Consider the following 19,220-nt stretch of genomic DNA (forward strand, 5'->3'; position numbering starts at 1 on the left):
TACGCAAGCATATTTGAATTTTTTAAACACAAATACATAATACATTTTTTTATTGGAGAGGATATAAGACGAAAATTAATAAAATATTTAAAATACTGTATATCCAAACAGCATGCAATATTAAATCAAACTTTGTTTAAGTTTGATTAAATATTATTTAGTCAGTGTTATTATGTTTACTTGTAATTTTATGTACCAAAGTCTATATATTGTTATAATTAAATTTATTACTTTTAAACACCTTTTGTTTTTAACAACGTACACTTTTTTTGTTTAGAAGTAAACAAACAACAATATTACTGACAAGTTTTTGTAGTAATCGATCTAAATATGTATTGGAACTTGTCTATTACTACTTTTTATAGTACCTAGGAGGGTTGTTGTTTTATTCGATATATATCCAAATTAATCAAAAATAAAATATATATATTGAATCGTACTTTAATATTTTTTAAATTCTTTTGTTTTATTATTTGTAGGTTATTTTATTCAAAAGTTATTGTTCCATTTTCAAGATTTAAGTGCTTCATCGCAAATTTAGTCATTTTTAGGATGTTATAATTAATAGTTTTATATTATCTAGGACGATGTAGAAGAGGATACCTAGTAACAAATTCAAAAAAATAATAAAATTGATCCTTAAATTTATATATTTAAAGCAATACAAATTACATAGTTATAGACGAGGTATTAAAGTAGGTAAAGACAAAACACATTTTAGTGTTGAAAAATTATATTTCTGATTGTTGATCTGAGTTGATTACAATCTACTTAAAACTGTTTGTTTGATATTCAATTTGGTGGACATTTCGATGTAAAAAGTTAAATTAGTTTGAATTACAAAAGTAATTGCACTTTAAGTAAGTGCACCTTTGGTGATCTACCTATCTCATTCTTATTTAAACGCGGAAGGAACGTATTTCGTAGAATACCTACATAACAAGACAACGATTTCGTGCAAGCAATTTATGGCCATTAAACACTGGTCGTTTGTAAACAATAACCGGTTTAGGATGGTAGGATTTTCTTTGAGCGTATTTCGCGCGCGCCGACGCCAATCGGGCGGCATGGACGGTACACTCGAACGAATCGAAGCAAAGAGTATAGAGAGAGTATAGTAATATAAATCGAAGCTTGTTGTGAAGCCGCCAGCGGAGGACGGGCTGGAGGGCGCGCGGAGCGGGGCCACGGTCGCGGGCGGACGCGGGACGATCAAGAATCAAGAGCCGCGTGCGTCGACCTACGCTGAGCTTTGATCTTGCCGCGCAAGCTGCCTGTGCCGAGCCGACCATGCTTCGAAAATCCCACTGTTTCCAGTTAGTTCAGGTAGGTAGGTACCATCACTCTCATTTACCTAACCTGCAGACTTGCAGTAGCAAACGAGATTTTATAAGTACTTATCTATCTATTTATTTAATAGCTTGAACTTAATACATCAGTTGTTCTGTTACTTGTCTATTATAAATAAGTACATTAATATATTTTATGTTTCTGCATTAAAGACATTGAAAATTAAAGGGGCCTATACCTACTATAAACCGATGCGCAAATAAGTTATTCGATTGATTTTTTTACAATCATTGGAAATAGTTTACTAATTATACTGAAAGAAATAAGTATATCTTAGATAGACAACCAACTAACAACGATCTTGTAAAACTAGTTTTTAAGCAATTTCATAATACATTGTTTGACAATAATTTTCTATACATTATTTCGTTGCAGAAATATGGTAATATAACCTGCTAACCTAATATACGAGGGGGGGGGGGGGGGGAGAAATTGTTGGTAATGTATACTACCAGTCCCATTACTAGTAATATACCATGTTAGGTCGACCTTCACGCGATCCCCCTTGGAAACCATCGTGCTGAATTCCAGGTATATTCATCACTATGGGCTAACTGACTTGTCTTTACAATTTCATTTATCATACCTCACTAGTGCCCTGCCAGCGTATACCGTTAGCGCAGACGGAGTTACCATTCCCATTATTATCTATTACAAAAAACCTAATGTGGTGCCTTCGCAGACGGTGGACTTTTGCTTCCTAATAAATTTGTTCGAGTCCCTGAGAATTTTGTCGCAAAATTTTATATCGCTTTGCGATGCCTTTGTACAATTTGTTCTATTTTGGACCTGTATAGGCAAGTGACTGTAATAAATACACATTTTTGATTGTATACTATAGAGACTACAGATTTATTAGCCCGACTAAAATGTACACCAAAAAATATCGTTCGTCTTATAAATTGTACTTTTATTTCTATATATATATATATATATATATATATATGTGTGTGTATATTTACTAGAGCAACCTAAACAACAAGAACACATGGATAAAATGTGGGCATATCAAAAATATACAAGTAGTAGTAGTACATATATAGAGATTCATTTAATTCTATAAATAGGCATGTGCCATATTATGGGGATGAACTAAATAAGGCATGCATAACAATGTTATAACAATTAAATCGCTCGTGATGAGGAAATCACGCGCAGCTGCGCTGCGTCCACTTATTATTATGGGAGCGTACTCCGTACCGTACACTAATGACGCCCGCCGCCCGACTGCAGTGAGCTTTAGTCCGCGCCGCTACTCGCATCTGTTAATTCGATATTGCTTGTACTTAATATGTAGTATTAATTTTAATACGATAATGCTGTTGGGGAGGAAATCTGAATTAAGATACAATAGATAATTATCGCGGCGGATACAAAAAAGATACTTATCACGTGATCATTCGATTTGTTCTAAAACAAAAAAAATATATACTCGAAATTTTAGTCAGAAATCGTAACATAATCCCACTATACATTAGATATACTTTGATTTAATCTTCAGCTCTTATAATAGGAAGGAACCTAGTTCAAAATTTTCAGTACTGGCCCTCTAGACAAGTGACAAGCGAATTCGTCGATGGAATCGACATCGCTAGCGAGTCCGTGAGATAGAATGAGATAGCAACGCCGGATAACTCATTCCAACTCCATCCATTCCATCGACAAATTCACTTGCCACTTGTCTAGAGGCCCTGGACAACAGTGGCTCTTGATAGTAATCGTCTGGTAATAGTCATAAGAAGGTGACCAAAGAAACTGCGCAAGTTGCCAAATAAAAAACTCATTTGCCTTAGTTATACACTGAGCAAGACGAGGTGCAATGTACATTGAAATGTCGGAAATAAAATTAGATATAATGTATGCATATGTAAATCCTTAAAATAAATTTAAATATGTGTAAAAGAACGCAAAAGTTTATAATTAACTGCAAGTTCTGTTGGCATACAAGACATGACTGATATTTTCGATACAATCGTCGCTTCATCAGATTACGGTATGCACTTATAAATAAACAAGGGACGGGCGACAACAGATCCGATGCAAGAGTTACTCGGAAGCGCTATTTCCGATATTCTAAGAACTTGTCTTCTTCAATAACAGGTCGTGGTATTTTATTTATAGATTACAGAGAGGTTGTGCATTTGTTTCATGCTTTGTGATCCGATGATGAGACTCAAAAGCTTGTCTATTTTATACTTAGAATAAGGTTATAGATAAAACTATGACGTATCGACAATTCTAATAGTGACGGTCACTACAATAAACAAACAGTCTTTAACTCTACCACAGAATGGTCTTTTCTTTATACGAGTACTGTACTGGGAATGCAGGTCCGCAAATCTTTATGCTCATTGTTGAGTTCCTTGTCTCCCTGGATACGTCCATGATATATGTAGACTGGGCATTAGGATAAATGTGTAGGTAGTATATTTTACTTTCATGCTGCTGGGTAATGGTCAGATTTAAAAAACCCTGATAGCGAACAATTTTTCTTTGAAGATTTTATTAGCTACTCTTAAATGAATGTTTCGCTGAAACATATTGGTTTACATCAAAGTATATGCACGGGCAAACCCAGTGTAAGATGACCCACCACTAGATGGAGTGGCGACCTCAAAGACCATGGACCAGAACCAACATAGATCATGTTCAGCAGTGGAGAGATAATGGCTGAGATGATGATGATGATATGATGCTAGCTTAGTATGGTAGTTATGTTGTTTTGTGGCATATTTCGATAGATACGGTTGTCGTAACAAAAGGAAAATCATGTTCTGTCATTACAATTTATATAAAACTAAAACAATGAAAGACGTAGGTTATGTTATAATTTCCTAGTTAATATACTACTTTCGTATCTTGATCTGCAATATTCGTAATATAATATAAATTTATCATATAATTTCCTTAATTTTTTATTAAACTATTTTTTTTTGTCTACTATTAAGTATATAAACACTAAAGTGTTTTTTTTTTTACTAAATATATTTAAATTTTAGTCGAATAATGTGCAAGAGAATAACAATGCGCTCGCATAAATGAGTATCTAATCATAACCAAGTAAGGCTAGTTTCCATTCCACGTGGTTATTCAACAAGAAGGCCTCAACCAGCCACGCCATGTCGGCTTCCATATTCAAATTACAGGTTTAAATTGTGCGCCGCACCGGCGCTGCGGGAGAGTCGATCCGATTTCCTGCGATGAAGCCACTTTCTATGAAATTTCTAAATTCTTATAGTAGATACATAACGGTACGGTACATACAGCTGGTGTAAGTACATGTGATTTATTGTAGCAAAGCAATTCATGTCATATATTTTTTTATGCACGTGGCTTTTCAATTTTCATCACGACATGTCACTGCCAATTTCAATACACGTCTCATAATAATACAGTAGGGGAGATTTACATTATCCACGAGACTAGGTAACTTTGGTTTTGTTTTAATATATTCCTTGGATTAAACTTAAATCGCTTTTGACACATAAAATTTTGAATACACTTACTAAAAATATTTAATTACTCAGTTTTGTTAAACATTGTTTAGATGAACAGTGTTTTGAATATTTTTTGTAGTAAGACTGTTTACTATTTATTACTTTGATAAGTATATTTAACGTGAAAATTATTATCTGTAGGTAGATATGTAGGCTTAATATTAGATATGTTGCTGAGAGTACGAAATATAGATGATTCTTTTTTATGTCGACTCTGACGTCTGTAATTTAACTCCAATATCCGCAGACAAATTGAGAATAAGCACGTCAACGATGGAAGTGGAAGCCTGTGGCGCTAAACCTGTGCTTCTGGCTTTACGGTGAAAATCGAATTCGTTTCAATATCCTATTAATTTTGAGAAAAGAAACCCAGAAAAAAAACTTTATTAATAATTACTTGTTTTTACATCATTTATTAAACCGACATATTTGAAGTACATACATACATACCTACGTATGTATATATAGTATTACAATGGCTAATTACTACTGTATTTTCTGGATAAATATGAATACCTATTTATTCCACTTTATTAAGTTTTATTTAAACAATATTTAATATACCAAGTTGATTGACAACGATCCCAACATCTACTGATATAGTAATTTAATTTTATAAAATAATTAGTTCTGGTGTTACATCATAAATATAAATTATACAGCACAACAAAGATTAGAGATCATAATATCTTTATTATTTTGTTAATTTTCTTTACCGTAACAAGGGAGCCGCTTGCCATCGCTCCTATCGACTTAATGTAAACAAGCCAGGAATCATTGACGTAATGTAAACAAAGGAAGAATTATAATCGACTAAGTATAAACTGTAAAGAAATTATCATTGGCATGAAGTAAATAATAGAAATAATTATAGCCCAGAATGGAATGTGTTTAATAATTTATTAAAGAGAAATAATAAAACTGTAAGTATGCAAGAATCTACCTATATGAAAATTTATAAATAATATTGTAGAGAATAGGTGTATTCTACGACTTTGCCTGTACTCGTATAAAATAGGACAAAGTATCCTAAATCTACGACATGGCCGGCAGCACACCTGCAATGCCGTAGGTGTTGTGGGTGACCATGGGCGGCGGTAGTCACTTACCATCAGGTGAGCCGCATGCTCGTTTGCCCCGTGTTGTAAAAAAAAAAAAAAAAAAAAACATGGCCTATTTTGTATAATTTCTGTTTAGCTGTTGAATAAAGAATAGCCTATATATATATTAAAATTTAACAAAACGTTTCATTTAAAAGGGATATTCATTATTTTATGCCTTAGGATAAATATATTTTTATGGCGTGTTTAGTCAAATAGGTTACACGACATGTTGTCGCAGGAAGAAAAGCAAACACTTCAAGTAATTGAATTTACTCAGTAGATTGATTCAATATACGAGTACACATAATACTTGTATATGCGCATCAAATCGAACATGTTGGGATCCTTCGTGAAAATTAACAGGTCTTTGTTGTTTTTCCTTATTTGCATGTAGTGCATTTTTATTTGCCTGATTATTTTATCAAACTTTATTCTTCTTCTAATTAGGTGTTTATTATTATTCTATTGCAAATTTTTATTTAAATACAATCACGTGCCTATTTTGTGAGTTTGTGATTTGTTGTCTTGTGATATTAACAAGAGAGTCCATAATCGCTCGTTGTAAAATTCCTTGTTTTAGGCGACAAATAAAAACTGTTCGTGTTCAATGGACGTCACGCGGGATTGTGCTGCGGAAGTGCACCCGATCTGTTTTATTCAATACGAGCTCCGGGGCTCGATATCGAATACAATCCATCACAATCGGATAAAATAAAGGAAAAAACAACTGAACATTTTTGTGCTGCTGTTGTGACAAGAGAACGATGGGAACAGACGAGTTAACATGATTCCGTCGAAAATCGCATCCTGTTCTTTACATTTATTAGCGCCGGTGAGCGCATTCGCGTCCGCTCGCGCGCTTTATAATCATTTCTGTCCAAATATTGATCTTTTTTCGCTTCCGCTCCAATTTATAAACCGGAAAAGGGCGGACTTTTGTTGAGTAACTCGTAATCAATACCCTATGAAAATACACCCCTTTATGCTATCAACAAACTTCTTGATAGCCTTACAATGTGCTCGTAACGTGTTCGATAACAAAATGTTTAGAACATTTCTATATTTTTTTACATCATCTGTCTATTGTCAAGTGGAGTAGTGACTCTATTATTGACAGCTTTGAAAATATAATAATTTAAAGTTTCTATTGCTTACATGCCCATAAATAGCCCATATCATTATCATCATCATCTCAGCCGTTAACTATCCACTGCCTCTCCTTATTGGGAGGTTTTGCTAGTAGTTGCCACACTCAGCAGGCGGATTAGCCTATATACTTTGAAATTTTATTATAATCGTTTGTAATAACCCGGCCGTCTTTACATAAAACACTAACAGACAAACAGATAAAGACAAATAGAGAAAAAAGTCAAAATTTCACTGTACGTTGCCCTATTATAAGATGGACTGCGACACTGCTCCCTGCCCCCTCCACATATAACTATGTATTTTTGGGTACGCCATCAAATATATTTTTATGGTTTATAAATTATGCGGTGCCATGGAAGCCCTTCTTGCATTAAGGTCATAAAATAGAAATCATTAAAATGGCGATTATAGTTGGTATGTATTGATCAAGCACGGAGATTTTAGAATCGTTTGAAATGCTGGTAGTTGACATAAATACAATTAATACAATTCTAGAATCGAGAGCTTTAGTACTCTGATTGATTAGTTAATACATCAATTGGCGACGTAATCGTGTAACGGCCACAAATAATCCAATAGATTTTTTTTCCTTTTGTAAGTCGGTTTATAATAAAAATGTAAATAAATAAATTTTCTATCTATCTCTATAATCTAATGAAATAATTTTTTTACTCGGAACTCTAGATGTGTGGCTTAAACTCGCACATGATCTGTTTGACTTTGTTTTTGAGTAGGTAATCTACTTGTGGAATTTTAAACTTTCTGTGTAGTATACAGGACAGAGGTATAGCAATTGTTGTAGCCGGGCGGTTTACGATTTCAAATGAAGCATACTAAAGATAATGGAATTTCTAAGAACAACCCTTATGGATATCTGGAGAGTTGCGGGTTGGGGTGCGGCGGAGGCGGCAGGGTCGGCGGGGGTAAGGGCGAGGCCCATCCATCACTCTGCGGGGGTGCAATTAGGCGAAGTATATGTGCTGACACGCCGCGCTGGCCGCCGGCGCGCATACGTCGCCGTGCGTCCACCACATTAGCCCGATGAAAATCTATGCATATGTAATGCAGAATTCATTACGAAAATTAATCACCCTAAATGCTAAATTTAAAGATCTATCCACAACTACATAATTTTACAAAAAGTAGGAATAGGTGTAGCATCTTGAGAATTACAAAGGCTGATTTTACTAAAATTTTATTAACTGAGTCTATTTTACTATACCCACTATTTAGTATCTACCTGCCACAACGTGCAATGATAACTACAAATTCAGACGCAAAAAGAACACTTTTGTCTGTATCTGAGAAATGGACCTCTTACAATGCGGTTTTTTATTTAAATATTTTTTTGAGTTGGTTCTTTACTATTTATCGGATTGACCACCTCCTGCAGCAAAAACTACTAGTCGAAGATCACAATTGGCACATTGAGTTTAATTTTAAATGGTTTGCACAGACCATATGATTTCTGTTATAATAATGTAGTAGAGTAGAGAATGTCTGTATGTTTTCAGTATATGTATGTTACGTGATATCTTCATCAATTTTGCAGATACCGATTTTCATACCTACATTATCATTTTTACAGTTAATACAAAATCCAGACTCATGTATACATACATACATACGTCACGGGGCGTTCTCTCATAATGATTTCAAAACAGATAAGCACATTTGCACACTAAGTTTACTTTTAAATGAGGCAGGTGTAGGTACCTATCGACTGCTTATATACCTATTACTTGTTCAAAATTAACACGTGTCGGTATGCATTGAATTAATTTTTCTTCTAAGTTTCAATGGGTGAATGGGAATTTTATCTGCAATATTATAATAACCAAGTATTTACTGAACCATATCTGTTCAAGGAAAATGAGAAAGCACAATGGTACGCCATGTGAGCCATTATAACGGTGGCATTGATAAACGATTTTGTGCGTGATGTCATAGTTTGAGGAATTCCACTAGCTAATGTTCTTAAAGGCAACAAGAAAGCGTTAGTTAATAGTTGTATTCTTGGCATTTCTCGGAGTTTATATAATGAAATAGAACAAAGTGGAAATTTGGTTTATTTGAAAATTGTCTTTGTCTAGTATTGTGAAGATTTTTAAGTGCATTCCAAACTGCGGGAGTCATGCTTTTCCATTAGTCCCACTTATTATTATTTACCCATTTTTTTTATCTATTATACTAAAATCCTTTAATAGCTTCCATTTAGCGGGTCGGTGGATCAGTCGATAGCGGCATCGTTTCTTAACGATCGTCGGTTTCTTAATTTTAATTCCCTATAAAAATTCGACAAAAAGTTAATGTCCATCCGGACGAGGAGCGCTGCGGAGTTAGCGGGCCGAGGGGCGAGGGTGGAGGCTTCGGCAACGCGGTAGCGGCAGCCGATTATCCGGCGATAAGAAACAACTTTTTGATTTATGAAGAAAGCTCAAGAGGCGGCTACTGGGCGCCGCGCTGCGCGACTCCTCTGCCCGATGCATTTTAGTGATGGCAAAATAAATCTGCCTCGCATCGAATAAATATTGTCTAAGAAACCTATTTACTGTTTAATGATTTTTTTTTTTTTAATTATAAACCTAGCTCTTATTTGCCCTATTTGCTACTTACTAAGATAACAAATATAATATTTTGTGAAGATGTTCGGATGTTTATTACTCAGATATTTAGTCAGACACCTACGATTGGAAAAAGGTTTTTTTTCAGAACTTGTTTCATAAAACTATGTTGCATCAAAAAAATATTCTAATTCATTATGCATGAGATTTGTTTCTCTATATAAATTACATATATAAAATATAAGGATAGTAGACCTGCCAATAAATTAGGTATAATTAAGCATTAACTGATTGACATTTTCATTTTTATAGAATGACTGCATCACAAAATATTCACGTGAACATATAAACAGCGCCGTATACACATAAATGTTATTTAAATTACATGTTGATTGTCGACAGGTGTTACAGACAGCACTAGCGGGGAGTCGACAAGTTCGTCGAGATTTTGAAACATATGTAAATTAGGCAGCCGGTGTGCGGCGACAGAACAAAGGCGCCGACTTAAACCACTAGCACCCAAGCCTTTTATTTGCTACGGTTTATTTTATACATAGTACCTATGTATTTATAATTTAATTTCCATAAATATAAATGTTGGTAACATACTGCATGATTTTATTTTTTTTATTTCCACTAACAGTGGTCAGTAACGTTTAGAATTTTATTGAAATCAATCTCTCATAATCTTCCTCAGCTATTTTCAGGTATATTTCTATTTTCTTTACTAGAAGTTAAAGAGGTACCAAAAATTATAAAATAAGCCCATTTTAGTCGAAGTGAGTAGGGGTTTTATTTGCACATTCTGATTTTAAATATGAATAAAAACACCATTCCCTACTCTTCCAAAATTTGTTAAGCGAAAAATCTAAAATATTCCTACGATGCCCTCTCTGTGTGAGTTCAACTCGCATTTGACCAATTTTATTCAGTTTATTTTATATTACTATATACTATTTTATTTAGATTGTATTAGATTTACATACAGTACTTTTTGGGAATCATTCACTCATTGCGCAAAGCAAAAACAAGAACTATTTAAGCAGAGAAATAGGAGTAAACCTTATAGATGTCTTTTCATAAAAAAGTTAAACTTGCGATAGACAGGTATTCAATACATGTTACTGCAAAAGCGTGTATTTTGTTTACACATAAACAGATGTTATCTGTTTATATGTAAACAAAATTAAAAAGGTCTTATTTAAAATAAAAGGTATTTAAAGTAAAAAAAAAAAAAAATTACCATAATTTATAGATTTTGACACATAATATTACAAATAAATGTTATTATTTGACTTTATTCGCTTAGATAGAGTTTTATTAAACATTGTTTCAATAAATAGTGTCTTAAATTATTTTTGTGATAAGATCTTAGATAAGTAACAAAACCTTATTAAATTTTTAGATCTACGTATATCTGAATTAATAATACAAATGTCAATGTCAATTTGTTATCTCTTAACGTTTTATAGTATCTGGCATGAAATTTAGTATTGGCGTAATATTTGGGATGGAAAGGACATAGACCACTTTTTAATCCGGGTCTTTATCAGTCAGTGTCAGTTAGCTCATCGTGTAGAATTTAATAAGAAATAACCATGATGATTTACAGTTTCCAAGAACTGCGTGGAGGTCGACCTGATAGGATATATTGTTAACAATGGGACCCCGTTTCTAGCAATTCCTTTCTCCCTTTTTATCCGGTTTAATCAATATACCAGCTACGAGGTTCATCCTCATTGTAGATAAAACCTACTTTTATAATGTACTAGTTTTTACTGTGATTGGGATATGTTTACTGGTAGAGATAAAAGGTAGCCTACCTCCTTCCCTATCTCATATAATAAGTGTATACCAAATCTTAAAGTAGTTAAGCTATTATCGCTATAAGGTAACAAACATATAAACTCACTTTTACATTTATAATACTAAGTAAGGTTTGCATTTTACTGTAGAACCTATTCAAATATTGAACTCATGGAGTAGTCAAATTGGTTAAGTAAACAATTTTACTATTCTCTGGCGCCACAAAAATGCAACCTTCTTAACGTTTGAAAGTATTAGTATTAAGGCCAAATATCAAGTAAATTAAAGTTATCAACACAAGAATTAAACATTTATATTTTAACATGTCTTTTTAGTCTAGAGTAATTAATTCCAGGTGAATTCATCACGATAGACTAAGTGACCTAAATTTTCATTTTCACCTATTATTCCCAAGGAGTATATAATACAATTATTCATCACCTATCTATCTATTTAAGAGCTGCGCTCTTGTCGGTGGAGCTCTTGCCACTCACTACGATTTTCAGCGAGTCTCTTCACCTCTTGATACGACACGACACCAACTCCTTCCTTGATCTGCCTGATGCAACTATGTCTCGGTCTCCTTCTCGCCCTCCTTCCTTCTATCTTACCTTCTATTATAATGTTCATAAGTTCGTCGTGTCGTATCAAGTGTCCCAACATTTTTCCCCTTCTGTCCTCAATAGTTCTAATAATTTGTCTTTTTTCCTTAACCCTAAGCAGGACCTCCTCATTGCTAATTCGATCTCTCCAGCTAATTTTCTCCATCCTTCTCCAGCACCAAATTTCGAAGACTCTAAGTTTATCCATTTCCTTCTGAGTTAATGTCCACGTCTCACATCCATACTGAGCTATACTCCAGATATAGGTTTTGATAAGCCGCTTTCTAATATCTTTTGTTATCTTAGCCTGTAAAAGGTTTTTTTTGTTATTGAAGGCTTGTTTGGCCATGGCTATTCTCGTGACTACATCAGGATTACATCTGGAATCACTTGTAATTAAACTGCCTAAATATTTAAATGTATTTACTCATTACCAATTACAAAAAATCATAATTCGCATCTGGCAATTCGGCAAGTGGTAAACAGCAATTGCCAGATTCTTTTTTAAATTTTGAGCAAAAAATAACTGCGAAATTTTGGAAAAATGAAAATTTCTGCGAAAAATGAATTTCTTAGATAAAAGAGAAATAGCCTTGGAGAAATTTGGGTAATTGTTTTAAATAATTTTGGCACTTGTAAACTGTATAGAGATATATAAATACGATAAAATATACGAAAGAAGGTGAGAAACAGAGAGTGTTATAGGAGAAAAAAGAAGATAGTAAGATAAGCTAGAAATAGAAACGAAAAGAATGTTTTTTAAATATAAATTAATCTACATTTTTTCTTTTTGTTTTATTTTTCGTCATTTACTTTGTGGCGTGTTATAGCAAAATGAAGTGAAAAAGGTAAAAATTATTAGGTCAGGATTTTATAAGAATTTTTATTTTTACCTAAACATTAAATATTTTTCTCTAAACACATACGAATTGATTTCCAGAAATCTGACCTACTCACAACTTTATATTTTTTTGCACTACGATTAGTATAAATGAACGACGAAGGAAATACATTTTTTCTACTTATATTTTTTTACCTTCTCCTCCTAGTACCTTAATTTTATTATATATATTACAAAATGAATTAAAAAATTTTTTTGGAAAACATTCTTCAAGAAAATTTTTATTTTTATTTCAAATGCTTTCTGCGTGTAAAAAATCAGGGAATTTTTTTTGAGATTATGGGTATTTAAGGCAAAAAAGTGATCCTTTAATTTAAAAAAAAAACAATCGAATGAAACACAAAACATATATACACGTAAGAATTTACAAGTACCAAAATTATTATCCAAAAATCAAAAATGAATGCATTTTTCCAAGGAATTTGATTTTTTCTCCAAAATTTTGTGATCAGAAAAAATATTACCCAAAATTGCCAAAAAGCACCTGATCTGGCAACACTGGATTGGATAAAAATGACAATTCGCATTTGGCAATCTTACCATAGAATTAAAAAAAAAATTGTCTCATTTGGTGGATGGCGTGTTTTGTTTAATTTTTGAGGTTATGAATTAATAAAATAAATATGGGAAAAATCAAGAAATCAAAGCCTAACAAAAATAAAAAAGTTTTAAATCATGATAATTCTGATGAAGATGAGCAGTTATGTGTTGATACAAAGGAAAACGCTGTTCAAACAGTTTTAGATCAGTTACAGGTTATAATCTTATGTTCTATATTCTTGTAAAGAAATTTTCAGTCTTAAAATTATGCATTTACACAATAAAATATAAATTATATGTATGGGACGTCATTAAAATAATTAATTTTACGCATTGTAAACAGTGATATCTTTTGGTAAGTGATGTATATATATATCATTATCACATTAATTTCCAGGCAGCTAATGTTGAAGAGAAGTATTGTGGTTTGCAAACACTTGCATTACTTATTGAAACTTCTGAGCATTTGGATCAAGTTATCACTCAAGGTGTTGTCAAAGTAGCTGCCCCGTTGTTGATGGATGCAGCTGGATCTGTGCGAAATGCAGCTTCTGGTACATTAAGGAATATGTCAGCATTGAGAATGGAAGTTTGTGATGCTATGATGGAACAAGATATTATGACACCACTTAAGTGTTACTTTCAAGAGGTAAATTTTAAAAGTTTATTTATATGTTACTATAACCTATCTATTGTCCACTGCTGAAGTTCATTTCATCACTGTCATATTAACTGTCCACTATTGTACAGGCCTCCCCATATGACTGCCTTTGCATTGATGGTCTATTACTTTATTACATAAATACCTCCTCCTCTCTTTTTCTCATCACTGAGGGTTTTGACCACATGAGGATGTTACTCTCATCACCATGGTTCTCCAAGCTGTGTGGTATTCAGCTATCCAAATACACTTTTGGGTATACTGTGTCCGGCAAACTTTTTGAATGTGCCCTGATTTGAATATCATAAACCGTGCTAGCTGTAAGAGTGGGTGAGGGTAACACAGTAAAGTTCAAGGGTTGCCAGGAACCTATCATTATGATGGAAACTGAAATTGTCTCTTTAATGAAGTAGTGTAGCATTATCTGTAGTAAAAATATGTGCTTAATGCTCCTTGATCATATAGAGAAAAGTTTAACTGATACAGTTAATTTTTTTCTATACATCGTTCACCTCTGAGGTGATAATGGCATTTCTTTGTCATATCAATCTTAAATTATAATGCAGACTTTATGTTACTAATTTGTGGGTGGTATGCTGTATGTAACTGGATTAAATTTATTATAATTAAATTACTTTTACATTTTTTTTTCCATATGATTCCAGTATGCACAAACATGGACACCTGATGTAACATCTAAGTTTAAAGATGAGGATATTGATACATTTATTAATTGCACAAATTTGCTCTTGAACCTATGTGAGAGTTCAGGTAATAACATTTTATTTGGAACTTTTTTATTCTATTTTACTATAAGAGGAAAGATTTGATTGTTTGTAATGGATAAACTAAAAGCAAAAATCCTATCTATGCATATAAAGCCAGGCTGGATTATCTTTCACAATAATTTGTATATTGCTATAGACAAATAATCAAATTCAGTCTGATAAAGAATTGAAGGTTTTCCAAAACTGCAAAAGAAGATATTGCTAGAAAATAACATTTTACAACTTTTTAAAAATCTTATCTCTTTAAATCTGCTTACTTAGGGAAAATATACTATAGAAACATTAACTTTTTAAAACAAAACCTGATGACTGATTTGTAATTTTATACAATATATATAATTATTATTCTGTTTTTGTAGTTTTTTACTATATTAATTTTGTGTCATTTCAATAATATATTAATTTATTTAAATTAATTATTTGCAGAACTGGCTATCAAATATCTTGAGCAATATAAAATATTAGATGTATTTCCTAGATATTTAGACATTGGTGTATTTGGCAGTGATACTGTCGCAGCAGTCTTGCAATGTTTATTTGTGGCCATAGAAGACAATCCTCAGGCAATGCAGCGAGTTAAAAACAATTCAGAAAAACAATTGGAGCAACTCTTGTCTATGGAGGGTAGTGACCCTTCTATATTACTAATAAAGACTCTAGCAGCAGGAGTTGTTATAAATACATGTGGCGGGATCATCACCACTTTACCAGTAAATTTTATGAATGAGATTATTTCAATATTAGCTAAGACTCTATCTATGGATCATAGACTGGCTTGTAATCATGTTTCAAGTAATGTTCCACTAATTAATGGTGCAGGCAAGTTAGAAACACTTAAAGGGAAGGAGGCACAGATTTTGGATAGTCAATTAAAATCAGTTTCCCAGATGTTAGATGCACAGCAAAGAGCAATTGAAATTATTGCAAATATTTGTTCATGTGAAGGTATGGTATTTTATTTATTATATATATATATTTGCAAATATACAATAGAATCTCAATTATCTGGATTAAATTAACCCAATTAAATAATAAATGAATTTCTATATTATTTTATTATGTAAAGGGTTTTACAAATGTCATTTAGACAATATGATGAAAAAAATAACGACCTATGAAGATAATGGATTACATAGTACTTATTTACTCAATTAATACATAATAACATTTCTGAATCGGTAATTAAGGCCCTGAAGAGGAAATCCTAATAATTAAATATTCGGATAATCGAAATACTACTGTAAATTTAATTTTTAATGAGTAAACTTAATAATAAATTAATGTGTGTGATACGTGAGTGGGCAGGGGTAGCTATCCAGATGCTTTATTGCGAAATCCTTCTCAGATAAACTCGTAGACAATGCCATGATGTCCGTGTGCGAAGTCCATTTTATACACTTTAAATAATTATCTAAGATGTTCAATAAATAAATTATACAACCAATATCGCTTACGCTGTTCATTGGACCATGTCATCAAAATGTAAGTAGTTCTATGCGTTGTAATAATTAATAAATCTTTATAGATAGTGATGATTCGTTAAATGGAGGTGATTCATCAGACAGTGAAGAGTTGGAAGGTGATATGATTGATAATGGCGAAGAATCTTTGCTTGTTGAAGATAAACTGCCACCAGAGATTATGGAGGCTTTTGTTTCTTTAAAAATATTTGAGAAAATTTCGGCTCGAGCACAGTTGCCAGCACAGAATGTCATGTTGATATTAAAGGAATATGAAGGATCACAGTTAGTCTATAAAAAGTATGTATTAAACTTTTCATCCTGAATTATGTATATAAAGTGTTACTTTATTTGTAAAATCCATCTTATAACTAACTACAGCATAAAATTACAGTTTCATTAAAAATGTGTAAAGGATAATCGTATAATGCAACTCTGTCCATTTTATTTGTTTGTTTATTGTTACAATTGAATTTGGAGTATCTTTAAATGTCGCGTTGTTATGATTTAAATTGTTAAGCAATGTAAATTGCATATTTATTTTAAATTTAAGGTTGCAAACTTTACAAACACGGGCTCTCTTATGCATAAACAACATTATTTCAACATTACCAATCGAGGGTCTTGGTGGTGTGAATGGAGTCTATAAAATTTGGGTTGATGCTGGAAAACTGGTGTTTCAACAGAATTCGGACAACTTTAGTCTTATTGAATCTGCTACAGCTGTCATGAGAGCAGCTTTGGATAAAATTAAACTAAGAGAAAATGGCAACACTAGTGAATGTAATTTATTCGGTGATATGGCTTTATCTGATATTGAGGTAAGTTGCTGCAGTTATCTAGCTATTTAACTTAAAATAAGTTTGAAAATCAAATTACATAGTGTATATTTTATTACAGGTAATGTTGATAGGCATTAGAGAGTGCCAAATGCCTGAAATAAGATCAAACCTACTCAGAATGATTGGAATGTTAGCTCTTCTATTTGTGAATAATTTAAACGAAACCACTACAGATGTCATATGCAAGATAACAGAGTTTATTTTGGAGCAGGCGCACAAGGAAAACGAGGTGTGGGTGTTAGCTGAAGCTTTAGATACCTTAATAGATCTTTATTCTGAAGATGAAACTGATGAGATTGCTGCTAAAGTGAAACTAGTGGATAAGTTGACTGTATTAGCACCTATTATTAAAAATAAGGTAAGGATATGTTACACATACATACCAAATTTAGTGTTTAACCATAGTGGTTTAGCTGTTAAGCTACTAAAATTGGTATAAAAAGAACAGTGATGCTAAGAAGTAATAAACTAATTTTGTTATTTATAATATGCTGATATTAGTAAGGATACTTTGCATATGTCAATCATGAGAATTGGTTAAGCCAGGGGTTGGTAACCTTTTGAGTCGAAAGAGTAAAAAATTACAATTTACAAAATTTTTGTTTTTAAAGGGCCGCAATAATGTTTTTTCCCAATAATAAATAGTGATTGTATAAATATAGTTTGGTGCCTAATCCTCGTTAATCGATTCAGATTTTTTTGTTTATATAAAATAAATAATACTTGCATATGGAACTAAAGAGCCGCAGTTTCACATCCAAAGTGCCGCATGTAGCTCGCGAACCGTAGGTTGCCGACTACTGGGTTAAGTCGATAGCTAAGGTGTAAAAAATATATTCATATTTATCAATTCATAGTAGTATTCTTAGAAAAGCATTTTGTTTTAGTAATTAAGGGATTTGAGGTATCATATTTTAGTATTATTTAGTTAACCTCTAAATGCACATTCTTTTTTTATGCAACTTAGAATGGCAAACAAGCTGACGGCCCACTTGATGGAATGTGATACTCATCCTCTATAGACATGAGCAGTACCATGGACATAACAGAGTATACTATTTTGTCCATGATACCCTCCATGCGTTGCGATTGCTGAGGCTCAGGTGTTATTACTCTGTACCCTGTAAATTCACTATCATATCCCATTTTTCAAACCGAAACACAGCCATGCAAACACAACTGATTCACGGTAGAAACACGAATGGGATAGAGGTGCAAACGATTTTTGTACAAATTCACCCTCTGGTATTGTTTTACAAAAAGTAAAGCAATAACATAAACGTTGTGTAATTAGGTTATACTTTGCTGAAGGTTTCCAAGGTCTGCAATACACCGTTCATATAGCATCTTTGCTTAATCACTAGGATTTTTTTTTATTTGATACATATTTGGTAAAACAGATAGCTAAATTCTGTCATCATAATAATCAATTACTAAATAATGATAATTTTTTTAGGCGAGGCAACAGAAGAGACTCCCAAAAGAGTATAAAGTTCTTGTCAGCACAGTCGTTTCAAACCTACCAAGATTTATCAAGTATAAGAAAGGCAGAATAAGTTGTTTATAAATGAACATAAGTTACCTACTCATATATATGTGACGATATCTAAATGGTATTAATGTTGAAATATTATTTGTTTTACTTTGTAGTATATTATACAATATACTTTTAATAAATTATATTTTTATGAAATTATGCATTAGTTTTAAATTTATGTAACTTCAAATCAGCAAAACCAATTGTGCTGAGTTTCCTTACTTCTGGTGGCGAAAAGCATTCTTAATCCTATTATATATTCCTGATAATTATTATTTCTTATAATTAAACAAAATAAGTCTTATTAACTATCCAGAAGGAAAGGGATTCTTTATAATGGGATGTAACAGCCTCGTTTTTAGTAATATATACCGCTGATAGGGTATCAGGATCTGCACGTGGTTCCCTCTGCCTTAATTG

The 19,220-nt window shown here is 32.6% G+C and overlaps 1 protein-coding gene across 1 annotated transcript; it reads left to right on the plus strand.

Annotated features, from left to right (window-relative positions):
- Window positions 1–13,512: 13,512 nt before the first annotated feature.
- LOC113518184 (HEAT repeat-containing protein 3) lies at window positions 13,513–18,959 on the plus strand. The gene is made up of 8 exons (XM_026902985.3): window positions 13,513–13,727; window positions 13,910–14,161; window positions 14,839–14,944; window positions 15,388–15,906; window positions 16,487–16,721; window positions 16,975–17,242; window positions 17,322–17,621; window positions 18,720–18,959. Exons 1-8 carry the CDS (start codon window positions 13,596–13,598, stop codon window positions 18,828–18,830), a joined length of 1,923 nt encoding a protein of 640 aa, XP_026758786.1. The 5' UTR covers window positions 13,513–13,595; the 3' UTR covers window positions 18,831–18,959.
- Window positions 18,960–19,220: the final 261 nt, after the last annotated feature.

This window comes from Galleria mellonella, unplaced genomic scaffold, assembly GCF_026898425.1.
Source record: "Galleria mellonella isolate WM207_F2 unplaced genomic scaffold, CSIRO_AGI_GalMel_v1 utg132, whole genome shotgun sequence".
In the NCBI taxonomy this organism is placed as follows: domain Eukaryota; kingdom Metazoa; phylum Arthropoda; class Insecta; order Lepidoptera; family Pyralidae; genus Galleria; species Galleria mellonella.

What these genes read in the sequence shown, in the direction of transcription:
- LOC113518184 (XM_026902985.3), top strand. Translation starts at nt 13,596, where the DNA reads ATGGGAAAAATCAAGAAATCAAAGCCTAACAAAAATAAAAAAGTTTTA. An exon ending in TCACAGTTAGTCTATAAAAA is followed by an intron (nt 16,722 to 16,974) that starts GTATGTATTAAA and finishes TTTAAATTTAAG; the next exon opens with GTTGCAAACTTTACAAACAC. An exon ending in CACCTATTATTAAAAATAAG is followed by an intron (nt 17,622 to 18,719) that starts GTAAGGATATGT and finishes TAATTTTTTTAG; the next exon opens with GCGAGGCAACAGAAGAGACT.